This window comes from Ictalurus furcatus, chromosome 19 (assembly GCF_023375685.1).
Source record: "Ictalurus furcatus strain D&B chromosome 19, Billie_1.0, whole genome shotgun sequence".
NCBI lineage: Eukaryota > Metazoa > Chordata > Actinopteri > Siluriformes > Ictaluridae > Ictalurus > Ictalurus furcatus.
In genome coordinates, this window is record NC_071273.1 from 18,602,643 (window position 1) to 18,615,668 (window position 13,026).

General features: G+C 36.6%; 1 protein-coding gene across 2 annotated transcripts in view; it reads right to left on the bottom strand.

Annotated features, from left to right (window-relative positions):
- Window positions 1–13,026, bottom strand: part of stab2 (stabilin 2) — a 48,667-nt gene that overhangs the window by 23,436 nt on the left and 12,205 nt on the right. For both annotated transcript variants that reach the window (XR_008388549.1, XM_053650222.1), the window contains exons 16-35: window positions 12,031–12,084; window positions 11,840–11,920; window positions 10,940–11,092; window positions 10,367–10,426; window positions 9,467–9,562; window positions 7,805–7,891; window positions 7,580–7,691; window positions 6,693–6,873; window positions 5,924–6,017; window positions 5,332–5,490; window positions 4,637–4,732; window positions 4,265–4,360; window positions 3,837–3,884; window positions 3,573–3,709; window positions 2,880–2,988; window positions 2,678–2,755; window positions 2,492–2,581; window positions 2,282–2,389; window positions 1,225–1,356; window positions 253–381 (exon numbers count right to left, since the gene is read on the bottom strand). Coding sequence is in view for 1 of the 2 variants with exons in the window: in XM_053650222.1 (XP_053506197.1) it covers window positions 253–381; window positions 1,225–1,356; window positions 2,282–2,389; window positions 2,492–2,581; window positions 2,678–2,755; window positions 2,880–2,988; window positions 3,573–3,709; window positions 3,837–3,884; window positions 4,265–4,360; window positions 4,637–4,732; window positions 5,332–5,490; window positions 5,924–6,017; window positions 6,693–6,873; window positions 7,580–7,691; window positions 7,805–7,891; window positions 9,467–9,562; window positions 10,367–10,426; window positions 10,940–11,092; window positions 11,840–11,920; window positions 12,031–12,084 (2,100 nt within the window). In the remaining variant the exon portion in view is untranslated. The remainder of the gene's footprint in view (window positions 1–252; window positions 382–1,224; window positions 1,357–2,281; window positions 2,390–2,491; window positions 2,582–2,677; window positions 2,756–2,879; window positions 2,989–3,572; window positions 3,710–3,836; window positions 3,885–4,264; window positions 4,361–4,636; window positions 4,733–5,331; window positions 5,491–5,923; window positions 6,018–6,692; window positions 6,874–7,579; window positions 7,692–7,804; window positions 7,892–9,466; window positions 9,563–10,366; window positions 10,427–10,939; window positions 11,093–11,839; window positions 11,921–12,030; window positions 12,085–13,026) is intronic.

Consider the following 13,026-nt stretch of genomic DNA (forward strand, 5'->3'; position numbering starts at 1 on the left):
AAAGGATGATCATTATGAGCAGATTGGGAATAAAAGTTCTGGGATGAACATTTTGTAGTATTACAGCGGCAGCTCTTGGATACAATTCTAGTATCTGGTCCAGGTTATCCACGGGAACAAGAGTGAGATTCGGGCATAGACATCCAAATCTTGGGACACATTCATGACTGAACCGTTTGAAATAGTGTGTAAGTATAAGATTCAAAAGATAACTGAAGTAAAGAAGAGGTTTGAAGAGAAGTTAGATCATACCCAAAAACGTCTGCTGGAGGCTGTGTCACAGCGGTTTTTAGGAATCTTCAGGACAGCAGACAATCCGTGGATCACTCCTGTATCAGTCTCAATATCTGTAGCATTCATCTGTTCCTTGTTTACAAACCACTAGATACAAGATAAGGTGAAAGATGGTGTGTGTGAGAGAAAGAGAGAGAGAAAGTGAGAGAGAAAGAGAGAGAGAGAAAAAACAACAGCATCCATTCACAGCTGTAATGGCTAAAAACTTTCACACTCCATGTATGCACACCTTTCAATCCAACCCGATGGCAATTTTACCACAAACACTTGTATTGTTTTTTTTTTTGAAATTGCATTCAGCTGTTTTCATTTGTATTTATTTATGTATTTGAATGACAAACGGTGCTTTCTAATGAGATATTTTACAATTTAATTTGTGATTTTTAACATGGGAAGGTTAACACACTGTCATGTATCAGAGAAGGAATTCTGGACTACAGTTCCCAGCAGCCACTGCAGCTTACTACATCACAGTCACATGACCACCTGCACCTGAATCACATTCTTGTTAACAAGCACTCATGTGTAAATAGCCACAGTTTGCACTGCATTCCTTGTCTTACAATTGTCTTTCTTTGCGATTGTCTTTGGTTTATGTTTAGTCTTTGTGTTTTGCCACAAGGTCTTAGTGTCTTATGTTTTTGTTGTGGTTTTTATTAAACCTATTATCTGCACTTGCATCCGTCTCCAAATCGTGACACATACCATATACACCCTCCTTTCAAGTAACTATAGTCAAATTCCCAGTGGCACTGGAAATGAGACAAATCTGTTGTGAACATTAACATGCTGCTCAGACGTGTTGGTAAATTGCTAAAGGATGATTACTAGAATCATAATGTAATTACACTTAGTATCTTCTTCCACCACAACTTTCATCACATCTCAGGTTTTCCGGTTGTTTACAGAGGGAAGGAGTATTTAACTTACGTTGTTGTTGTTGCTGAATATACCCAGCTGATAGGAGAATCCCAGCAGAGTGCCTTTATACAGACCGTCCTGCAAGTCGGCCTGCTTCAGAGTCTCATCAAGGACAATGTGGTACTGCGTTACATTCAGATCCTAGACACAAAAAATCATAGAGACACACATAGAAGCCAGGTCATACATGCACACAAACATGAATATCATGTAGAATTGTGGGTGGCTGTGGCTCAGGTGGTAGAGCAGGCTGTCCACTAATCGTAGGGTTGGAAGTTTGATTCCCGGCCCACATGACTCCACATATCGAAGTGTCCTTGGGCAAGACACTGAACCCCAAGTTGCTCCCGATGGCAAGTTAGCGCCTTGCTTGGCAGCTCGGCTACCATTGGTGTGAGTGTGTGTGTGTGTGTGTGTGTGTGAATGGGTGAATGAGAACCAGTGTAAAGGGCTTTGGAACCACTAAGGTTAAAAAAGCGCTATATAAGTGCAGACCATTTACCATTTAGAATAATGTGGTTGAGTGCAAGACTGGTTTGCTTTTGAGTAAATAAAAGAACAGTATACCCTTATTTTATAAATCATCTACATATTATAGGTATATATAAAGGTAGTAAATTTCTGATATATAACAGCTCAGTAACTTGGCTATTTACCGGTTTATATTAAAGGTGTGCATATTCTAATATTTTAGTATTTCTGTATGTTCCACATAATCTAAGGCTAATAATAAACAGATTTCAAAATGTGTTGCTATTTAACAAAGAAAAATCTATAATCTTTGATATTTTGAAGGTTTCCATAAGGTTTGTTTAACATTTATGGAAGGAGTCTCTAATGTCAGTGCTTTGTAATGGTAGTAATAACAGCTGAGAACCAATGTTCTACTGCATACTTACTCCTGACATGCTGGGCTATGCGAAGAAAAGAATTTCACTGAGCTGTAATGTTTACGTGACTAATACAGACTCATTATCATTATCATTATACAAACGTTTGATACTATTGAGATATGTGATGTGTGCTGTAATGTGCACATGTTGTTTGTGTGTCTTTGTGTATATACCAGTGAATCCTGGCCTGTACTCTTCAGGTATTCTCTTATGGCGCTGTCTGTAGGTGCAAAAATGGTAAAGCCAGAGGCCTCTTCTATCTCTGTACTCAGGTTGTATGTCTAAAACACAACAGAAAGTTATTAAAATCTTCACTTTAGTTGCCTCATTATAACAAGAGACAATATATTCTCAAGAGACAGATATTCTCATTTCAAACCTACTATAAGAGCATTCTTGAAGAGAGAGAACTCCGGTCTCTTGTCCAGGACCCCGAGTAAACCAGTACTCAGCTTACGATCAGAGATTAGGACCTGACAATGACAGACAACAGTACATTAGCGGACATTTCTAAATAAATACTTAGATTTCTTTTGCGCAGTTTTAAAAGTCAGATATAGAACACTTGCTTTATCGATGAGATGAATGAATCCGTTCTTGGCGACTATGTCTCCGGATGTAATAGTCGCTCTGGCAACCATTGTGGTCTAAATAAAAATAAAAAAAAGGTATAATTTAGTGAAAACTTTGCTGACTTGACTGTTTTGCTGTTCTTATTTTTAATGTTTGTGGGACTTTTATGATACTTATTGAATTTAAACAACCCATTACCTCATTGGTCCAGGAAACGGGAAGTGTTCCTCTTAAATCAGAAACCAATTGGGGAGAGGGGGAGCTACGCAGGTCTGATAATCTATAAAGCCCAGACACCACATGACCCCTAAACACACAAGCAGCATTTTAGCCACATGTCACCAGAATTTATGCATCACTCAGGTTTATTCAGGTGTAAACAATGCAGAAACTGAACCATTCAATTGTTATGTTATTACATACATTTAAAAAAAATCTGTTTCAGTCCAAATCACTTAATTTAAATAACTACAATTAGATAGATTTTATATATATATATATATATATATATATATATATATATATATATATATATATATATATATATCTTCTTCAAACTGATATCAAAATGTCTTTTAAATCTTTTCTGTCAAGTCGAATGTTCTGCCTATATGAGTATTATATATACAAGATTATTGGGGCCCCCTTTATCAAGTGTCATATGAACAGATTTATTCATAAAACGTTTCAGACCTAAACTATACAATCCTTTGGGAAATCATTTTGCTTCTTTCTTGAAATAATTGCTTAAAATAAACTCACATTGTGAAGTAATTATTGTTGTTTACATAAATCAAAGGTGGGGAAGATTTAACCACGGGATTATTCTTGACACAGATGAACACATTTAAATCAAATGATATACAGACAACACTGTGACATAGAGCTTACATGACCAGACTTCGAATGTTGCTGCTGGACAGCCAGAAATCCTGATCATCTTTGCTCATGGCGTTGATGGCTGATAATGAGGGCACGAAAAGAGTAATGTTCTGCCTCTCAAACATCATCTGCGTGAGATCCGCTCTCTGCAGATCATTAATGAACAAACACGATACTTGCTTTTGACTTTCATAGATAGCTGAAAGCAAATCTTTAGAGTTTTTTTTTTAATCACATGATCAAAGTTTTAAACATGAAAAGTATTAGACTTACAGTGACCCATGTATTGAATCCACTCAGGTCAAGATTGATTTCCAGTTCCTACAAAAACACAGTAACATTACTTAGATTTGAGAGAGCATATTACTTATAACAGATATATAAAACAAAAGAATTGGCAAAGGAAAGTCAAATGGCATATAGACTGCTTTGTGGTAAATATTACAAGTAAAAGCCCCCTAAAACTGTTGAGATCATATGGAAGACACTGTAGTCAGTTATAAAAGCAAAGGGGTGTCCATTTCTGTTAGTTCCTTCTGTTATTAAAGAAATTTCCATGAAATCTAACACTGAAGTCTTCTTCAATCTGTCCTAAGGGTGTACAAACTTCTGCACTCAACGATATAAGGGTGCATGTAAGTTAGTCTAGAATTTGACTGAACAGATTTTTGGTGTCCTAAAATCTTGATCAATTAAAGTACCTCTGCCAGAGATCTGTAGCAAATCTTTCCATCTCCTGTGTAGCCTGTTTGACACACACACTCAAACTTTCCAGGATACATCATCACACAACTGGCCTAAAGGAAAAACATGTATGTTTTAATGAATTCAATCATTCATCTTCGATAAGCTCTTTATCCTGGTCAGGGCGGTGGGATATTCAGAGCCAATCCCGGAACACTTATCAGGAAGAGAGAATACACCCTGGATGGGATGCCAGTCTATCACAGGGCATGATGCATACACACATAGACATGCTCACACACTCAGTCACGCCTAGATGCAAGAGTTGTGAGATGGCAATGCTAAAGTGTGTGTGTGGGGGGGGGGGGGGGGGTGTTTGAGCTGCTCACCAGTTGATGGCATCCTCCCATCAGGTTTACACACTGGTTTACAGGCTCACAATCTCTCCCAGTGCCACGGAAATTTCGCTTGCAAACACAGTCATTCTGAAAAAACAAAGCAAAGAAAAAAAAAAAACAGCACGGTTGACTGACTACATGGATGGATTGATGGATGGCAGAGATTTTAGATGGATGAATGGATGGGTGAATGAATGGTTGGATGAATTGTTGATTGGATGGATGGATGGGTGGATGGGAAGATAGATGGATGGATATATGGATGCATGGACAGATGGGTGAATGGATGGATGGATGATTGAATGGATGTAAGGATGGATGCATGGTGGGTAGATGGATGGATGGATGGATGAATGGACGGATGTAAGGATGGATGGTGGGTAGATGGATGGATGGCAGAGATTTTGCATGGATGAATTAATGAATGGATGGATCAGTGTTTGATTGGATAGATGGATGTTTGGATGGATGGCTGGATAGATGTATTTGCTTGAGTGAATAGATGGATGAATGGGTGGGGAAAAAACCTCAAAGAGTTCGTCAGTAGTCAGTGCTGCAGATTACAATCCACACTGAGCTAATTCGGACTGATATTACTGATTGATGTATAGAATAAACTCTTAATATGAATAAATGGACCAGACAGACTAATATTAGGGCGGGGTAGTGCAGAGAACAGTTGTTACCTGCCCAGGACCCATGTAGACACAGGAGGCGTTAGGATGACACCCCCCTCTGGACGGCTCCAAACAGTTATTAACAGGCTGACACTCATCTCCATCCTCTTTCCACCCACTCAGACATTCACACTTGTGTCTGCCCATTCCAAGCTGTACACATCTTGCCTGCGATGGATATTAAGACATGCATGTTCATGGATTAGTGTGAAATTATCAAATTATTAAAAAATTTAAAGCTAAATTAAATACAACTGAATTTGAAATTAATCTAATGTATTTAAAAGCAAAAACAAGCAAATAAATTTAGTTGGTCGTTGCCATTTTGGCCAGTCAGGAACGAAGAAATCAGTATGAGACTGTCCAGTGAGTCAGTGAATTCAAAATGTGTTGTGCCACAAGAACATAAATTCAAATATTGTGTCTCTTACATTTTAAAAATGAATTTGAACAAATTCTAAATTTTGCTGAACTTAAATAAAATTCTAATCTCAATTCTAATGGCACATCAGTCCATTACACTCACACACTCTCTCTCTCTCTCTCTCTCTCTCTCACACACACACACACACACACACACACACACACATTTTTGACCTACATTGTCACCACAGCCCCCATTCAGACTCCATGTACACGGGTCTTCGTGCACGCACTGAAATCCATCACCCATGTAACCAGGCTTACATACACACCTTTAATAAAGATTTTAAAAAACAAAACAAAACAGATCTTTAGATTAGTTCGATCTATGCATAGAAAAGCCATACTCAAATACTAATTAAATAAAATCAGCACATACATTTTATTCATGAAGCACAATAAGACTGTATTGCACCGAAAAAATCTGCATTAAATCCAGGTTTATCTATAAAATTCAGTTGCACCAAAATTTAAACCACGGACACGCATTCGAGCCCTCATGTAAACGTTAAAAATTCATCTTACATTACTCTTAATCTTGCTAACCATTGATCTAAACCCAGGTTTAAATTTTATTTAGGGATTCATTTCAAACTTGCACTGGAGCTGGTTTGAAATTCTACAATGGCAGCATATATGAAAGAGAGCCTCAGGGGAAGCTTTTTACTTCAAAAGGGGAAAAACAGTTTTTATAATGATTAATCATAAAACTTGGGGTTTAGTTGTTGAGACATAATCATTTATCATTCATCAAAATAAAATCCTCCATCAAGGATTTACTCAGATTAAGGTTTTATGAAGGATTTGTTAAGACAGATTTTAAAAAAATTAAGTAGTGCAAGTAAAATAAAACATATATAAGGTTTAAACTGTTTTATTTGAATCCTTGTTGGTGCAGGAATTAAACTGGTAGATTATTTTTTCCATCATAAAGGCAGCACACTCACTGTTCCTGTCCTCCTTGTTCCAGGATGCAGTTGGCATGGATGTGGCACATTCGGCTCGGCCCACAGGGAAGCGCATGTTTATCACACAGCTCTCCGACGATGCCTTGCTGACAGGAGAGTGGCTTACACGCTCCGTTTGCTTCAGGCCGATTGTCACAAACACCATGTACACACCTACAAGCTAAAGAATTGGGATTTTTTTGTATCGTATTTTAAATGTGGCGAAAAATATCTCCAGAGCAGGGGCAATCAACTTCACTGAAAGAAATGAAACCTAAAAAATTCATGTCGACTTGTTGAAGGTAATGTTGTTGTTTTTCTCAACTGAAATTTTTTGTTTTGTTTTATACGTTATGACACATTTTGGACACAAGAATTTCACACGAAAATCTGTAGCAGATCCTCTGTTGTGTCTTATCCAATCACATGCACTTGTGCAAATTGTTTCGCTGAATCCAGCTCAAAGGACAAAAGACTAGCTACAAGGATCCAGACATTAGCTCAGAAACAGAAGTGTTTTCACAGACCTTCATAGATTTTTTCTGATCAATGAACTGCCAACAAGTCTTTTTAAGAAAGGGTCAAAGAAATAACAATGTTTAGAGACAAATAAACAGGTAACATTTGTGTTAATGCTCCCCCATCAAATTCAAAACAGACGTGTCTGATCGGTCCATGGCACTAGTCAAAATAGAAAGATTGAAACAAAACATAACTACATTAAATGGTCTTATTTATAGCCATCAACTAATCACCAATGGTTAAGCATTAAAAGTGAACTATTTTTGCTATTCAGTAATGCTATAGAGTTGATATAGAGTACTCTGTTGGTATTCCAGAAGCTTTTCTGTTCTTTACAAAGCAGTGAGTTGAGGGTAAAGTCTTACTTTGGTTGCAGAAAGGGCCGAATTTGTTGGGGTCGGCGCAGTACTGACATCGCCACCCTTTGAAGTTGGGCTGACACTGACACGTGCCGTTGCCATCTATACCGTCCAAACACTGAAACAGCAGAAGGAAGCGATGAGCTGTGTGTATATCTGCATCCGTATTCACTGGTGAGGTTTTCTGAGAGCAGCATGCAGTGTGTGTGCATGTGTGTGTGTATCTCATACCTTGCCATTAGAGGAGCATGGGGCACTGAAACCACCAGGACAAGGAGAACAGTCTGCTCCATAAAAGCCTTTACAGCACTGAGGGGTCTAAAATAAACTCATGTGTTAGAAATCACACGATTCATGTGTGGATTATTCATGTCACGGTATGTTTCACACATTTTCACGTGTGACCGTTTTCCATATAAATCCTGTTGGTTTTTTTTCACATGGTATTTTTTCACATGCAAATTTCTTTTCTCATATCGAATTGATTCATGTCATGATAGCACCAAAGGGGTGCTGAACTACATTACCCATCAGCCCCAGCATGTCACATGTCTCACCGATCACTCACACCTGTTCTGTATCACCACTAATAAGCACGGCTATATAAGTTCTGGCTTCAACGCTTTTGTTGTTGTCATATGTGCCACAGCCTCACTCTTAGTCTGCGTGTTTGTGCCTTGTAGGCATTGTTTACATTTACAGTTCTTATTCACACTGTTTGTGTTGCACCTCCTACAATAATATCCAAACTTGTGTCCGCTGCCTCGGCAAATCCCTGACAATTTACACGTTCTTTTTCCACATGTACAGCATGTGGTTTCATTTTTCACACATGATCACATATTTTTCACCTAATGCCACATGCGTTTAATTGAATTCGCCGTTTCCAGACATTACACGGATGAAATGCACCTTCACTTCACGTGTTTTTATCAAGTGTTGTAGTGTAGTATGGTTTCCGTTAGTATAATTCATTTAGTAATAAACAAACAAAACAACAACAACAGACAGGTCTCATAACGTATTATACAAAGTGGGTCTTTTCTTCCTTTGATATAATGTGTTACTAAAAAATAAGTATACGCAAATCAAATATAGATAATGCAGTTTAATAAAAAATTATACCAAAGTGTATAATGAATTCATAAGAAAATGAGTTCATAAGTCATTAAAAAAATTATGTTAATCTCTTTGTTCAGAGGACAAAATTGGGTCATTTCTGCCGTGTTTATTTATTTATTTATTACCGATTCTATTTAAGTCTTTATTGCCCCCAAATGTAATCACTGCTAAGCAATGACTAAAATTAAACGACAGATATATACCATTACAAATCATGGATAAAATGATTTTATTTCATCATTTTGAACATAATTACAGCCTGAGACTGCACAAGCATTGGGGGAATAACAACAACAATAACCTCACCTTTTTTGTTTTGATGTCAAATGAAATCCCAGATGTTTAGAATCACGTAGGAAACCATTTTTACATTATTTGGCTCATAATCTTGACAACATGGATAAAAAAAATAAATAGGGTATAGCTATCTCAGGCAATTCAAATTCTATTTGCAAATGTCTGAAAGGTGCCACTAGGTGTCCTTACAACCTCCTCAAGTGGCCAAAAACCTATCCAAATGCATGCGCTCTCATACTATAACTGAACCATACTGTAATACTAGGAGTCTTTGTTGCTGCAACTCAACAGGAAGCTTTCTTGGACTCGTACAGTATCACATGTGCACTGCCAGAAAGCATTACGCATTTCATTAGCCGTTTTTCGAAGCACGACATTAAAATTCCATACTTCTTGACAGTTTCTTAAGGCTACAAGAGCAGATCTGAGCTGTCATGAGTGACATGTGTGTGAGATGTTAGGTGTCATACTCACAGTACGGGTCTCGTTGCAGAACAGACTGCAGCCTAGAACAGGAACATCGAGGCCAAAAGTTTTCTTACTGTACACACAGCCTGTTGAAGTTGTGTTCTTCACAGAGTGGCCACAAGAGGAAGAGATTTTAGATATGACTTCAGAACCAGTTTTTTAGGCTATTCATTTAAAAATGATTGCTCCTTAAAACAGCTAAGATAAACTGCACATATTATTAAGTTTAATCTGAGGCAAATAAAGACATCCATCCATCCATTCATTCATTCATCCATCCATCCATATTTATTTATTTATAGAGTGCTTCTTTAGTATAGTGTCAGTTTCATTGTGAATTAATATTTTATTTTCATACAAATGACATACAAATATACAAAGAATGAAATTAATGCACAGTTTAGGATGCAGGTTCTCAACCTTGGGGTCAGCTGAGAATGTGAATGGGATAGCATGATTTATTTATTTATTTATTTATTTTTTTACCAATTGTTATGAAATACATGTTTGTAATATTTACAGATATTTGCACATTATTTTTCTAAACCAGTGTCAGAAAGTACAGAAATGATATGCTCCATGCTCTGATGTACATGAGCTGCAAAATCATGTAAAAATGGGGTTTAGGCTTATGAAGATGCTACGTGAAATAAAGTCAGAATCTTGGGCCCTTAAAATGGGATCACTAGGCACAAAAGTTTGCACACCCCTGGTTTAGGGTGACTTCAAGGACTTTCCTTTCAACAGGAAACTAATCTACACGACATGGTTTTAAATGGGGTCATTACTCAATTAACACATTTTCTAGTAACTACCAAGATCAGCTGGACTACTGGCAACTATAAAATGGACTGTTTTTTAATGAAGCGCTAAAGAACATTTACTGAAAACTGAGGATCTCCTTACCAGTGACACGCCGGTTGGGCAGGTAGCCATGGCGACTGACATACAACTGGCACATGGACTCTGAGGACAGCAAGAAAGATGGTTCCCTATAAGTGCGCCTCTATAACAAGCAAGTCTATCTACACTCTATCAGAGTTTCTCTCGTCTTGGGTTGACATTGAGAGGACTTTGAGATATGTTTAGTAGCTGAAGCTTGGGCAGCTTGGCAGTGCTGGGATTTGAACTCACAACCTTCCGATGAGTAGTCCACTGCCCATTTACCAGCACAGCTGTGATACATCATCAGCACTGATTGAGAAGATGTATGTGAAATAAAGTTGCAGGTGTAATGACTAAGAATGAGATGGATTATCTACACATCCAATCAAAGTACAAATAACAGTAAATGACATGTGACAAAACAGTAAGTCTAATGTTTGTCGGTTTGAAGGAAAGTGTTACAACCTACATTATTCTTATTACCTTATGCAATCAATTAAAACCTTGTGCTATAATGCACTGCTCAGCCCTATTAGCTGTATTGTTGAGCTATCAATAGATATCGATAGATAGCCGTCACTGGCTGATTCTCACCTTATAAACGTTACTTTCTGTCACGTCACATCGATGCGGAAGAATGGGCTCTATGGATGGCGGGATTAAAACACCCACCAGTGAATACAGACATCCGTTCTTTGCCTCAACATCTGCCTCAGCTACTGCTACCTCACTGACCAGGATTTGACCCTGTTTATGGGCAGAAACCATGTTACAAGATATTTACAAGAATAAAATATTTCATAATAATTCAAATGATTATTATTCAAATCATTATTTTTTTTTAAACAACAGTATTTATTTCACAGTAAAAGCTTTGTGTCAAAATTATTGCCACCCCTAATGAACATGTGGTACAATTTGTCGTCATTGAAAAAATATCTATATTTTTGATTGTCATCAATACCCTAAAACCTATTGTTTCCTTTTGTAAAATCATTTTTAAAAAAGGCATCTATCACCAGGGAAAGCCCTACCACCTGAGAGAAAACAACAAAATGCAGCACTTGAACTTCACCAAGCATCAGTGGACCTACAATTGGAATTTTCTGTTGTGGTCAGAACAAAAGGTTTTCGTTTTTGTTTTTTTCAACACAGCCAACATGTCTGGTGAAAAATCAGGACTGTGTACAAAGAAAAGCACCTGTTATGCACAGTAAAATGTAATAGCTGCTAGTTAGTGCTTTAGGTTGAGGTGTATTTAAAAAAAAAAATAAAAAAGAAAGAATTCCATTAAGGAATTTTATCTTAATTAAAATGTGGCTTCCATTTTTTTTGCTCAGGGTGCCAATAATTTTGGAGTCGACTGTGTACTAAATTATGACATTCTTAATTAAACAGCAAACTGTCAACTGTCATTTATTCTTTATAAGCAAGGTTAGCAATAAAGCATCACTTTTAATTACAGTAAAGATAGAGTTGATCTTGAGTACTCACTGCAGCAGTCACATTAATTGTCAGAACTTGATTAGCCATGGATACGGTTTGTGAGATGGATACGATGTAGCTGGCTTTCAGCTGACATGATTATGAGAAAAGAACACAAACCATCAAGAAATTTCAGAGAGACATCCTGGATGTTCCAAAAGACTAAAACAGCATCATGCTTTATGGAGAGCAACACACACCTGGGCCGAGGCTATAACATGGTTTCGCAAAAATTCCAGTAGTTTGGATTTACCCTGCATATAAAAGATGAAGAAACAGAACAGAAGAAAATGTTATTATGACTGTGTAGTACAATGTACTGTGTATTATACTGCCCTAAATACTGCATGTAAGCTTCGCTAACTATATTCAGAGGAAAAAGTACACAAAATTATACTTCACTGAATATGGGTATTTGATTAACATGGATATCTACATAAGTATTTAAACGTAAAAAGTAGCTAAGTTTAACTGATATTAGAAATCATTTTATGGGATTTATTTCGCAAAATGGCTTTCAAATTCGTACCAATATTTAGGGCTAAGGGTGGGGTTAGAGTTTGTACCTTTTCTTACAACTTCCTTTGTGTGAAATTGAACATTATCCCATAATATCATTGAATAAATATTGAATTGCATGTATTATTATTATTATTGTTGTTGTTGTTGTTGTTGTTGTTGCTGTTGTTGTGTGCAGTGCAGATAATATATCATTGTACACCTAAACATTATCTGTACTGGACACAATGTGGCAACTGTATCTACCTCATTTGTGGAGAATATTATATATATATATATATATATATATATATATATATATATATATATATATATATATATATATATATATATATATATATAACACTGTATAGAATTGCAACACAATATATTTCTTTCACCTTAGCATATACTATATTGGTTTACTATTTATATTATATCTATGCTTTGTATACATATTTATGTTTTTACTTTGAAATTTAATTTTATTTTTCAATATTTATTTTACCTTACCTTATTTTATCTTTATTTTTATTCTTATGTGTATTCGTGCCTTGTCTTTTATGTATGCTGCTCTAATTTCCCTTTCAGTAAAGTCATATAAGAGCATCTTATCTTATCTTATCTTATCTTATCTTATCTTATCACAGTTATTTAAGCCAGCAAAGATGATTAATTGTGATATTCATACAGTACAA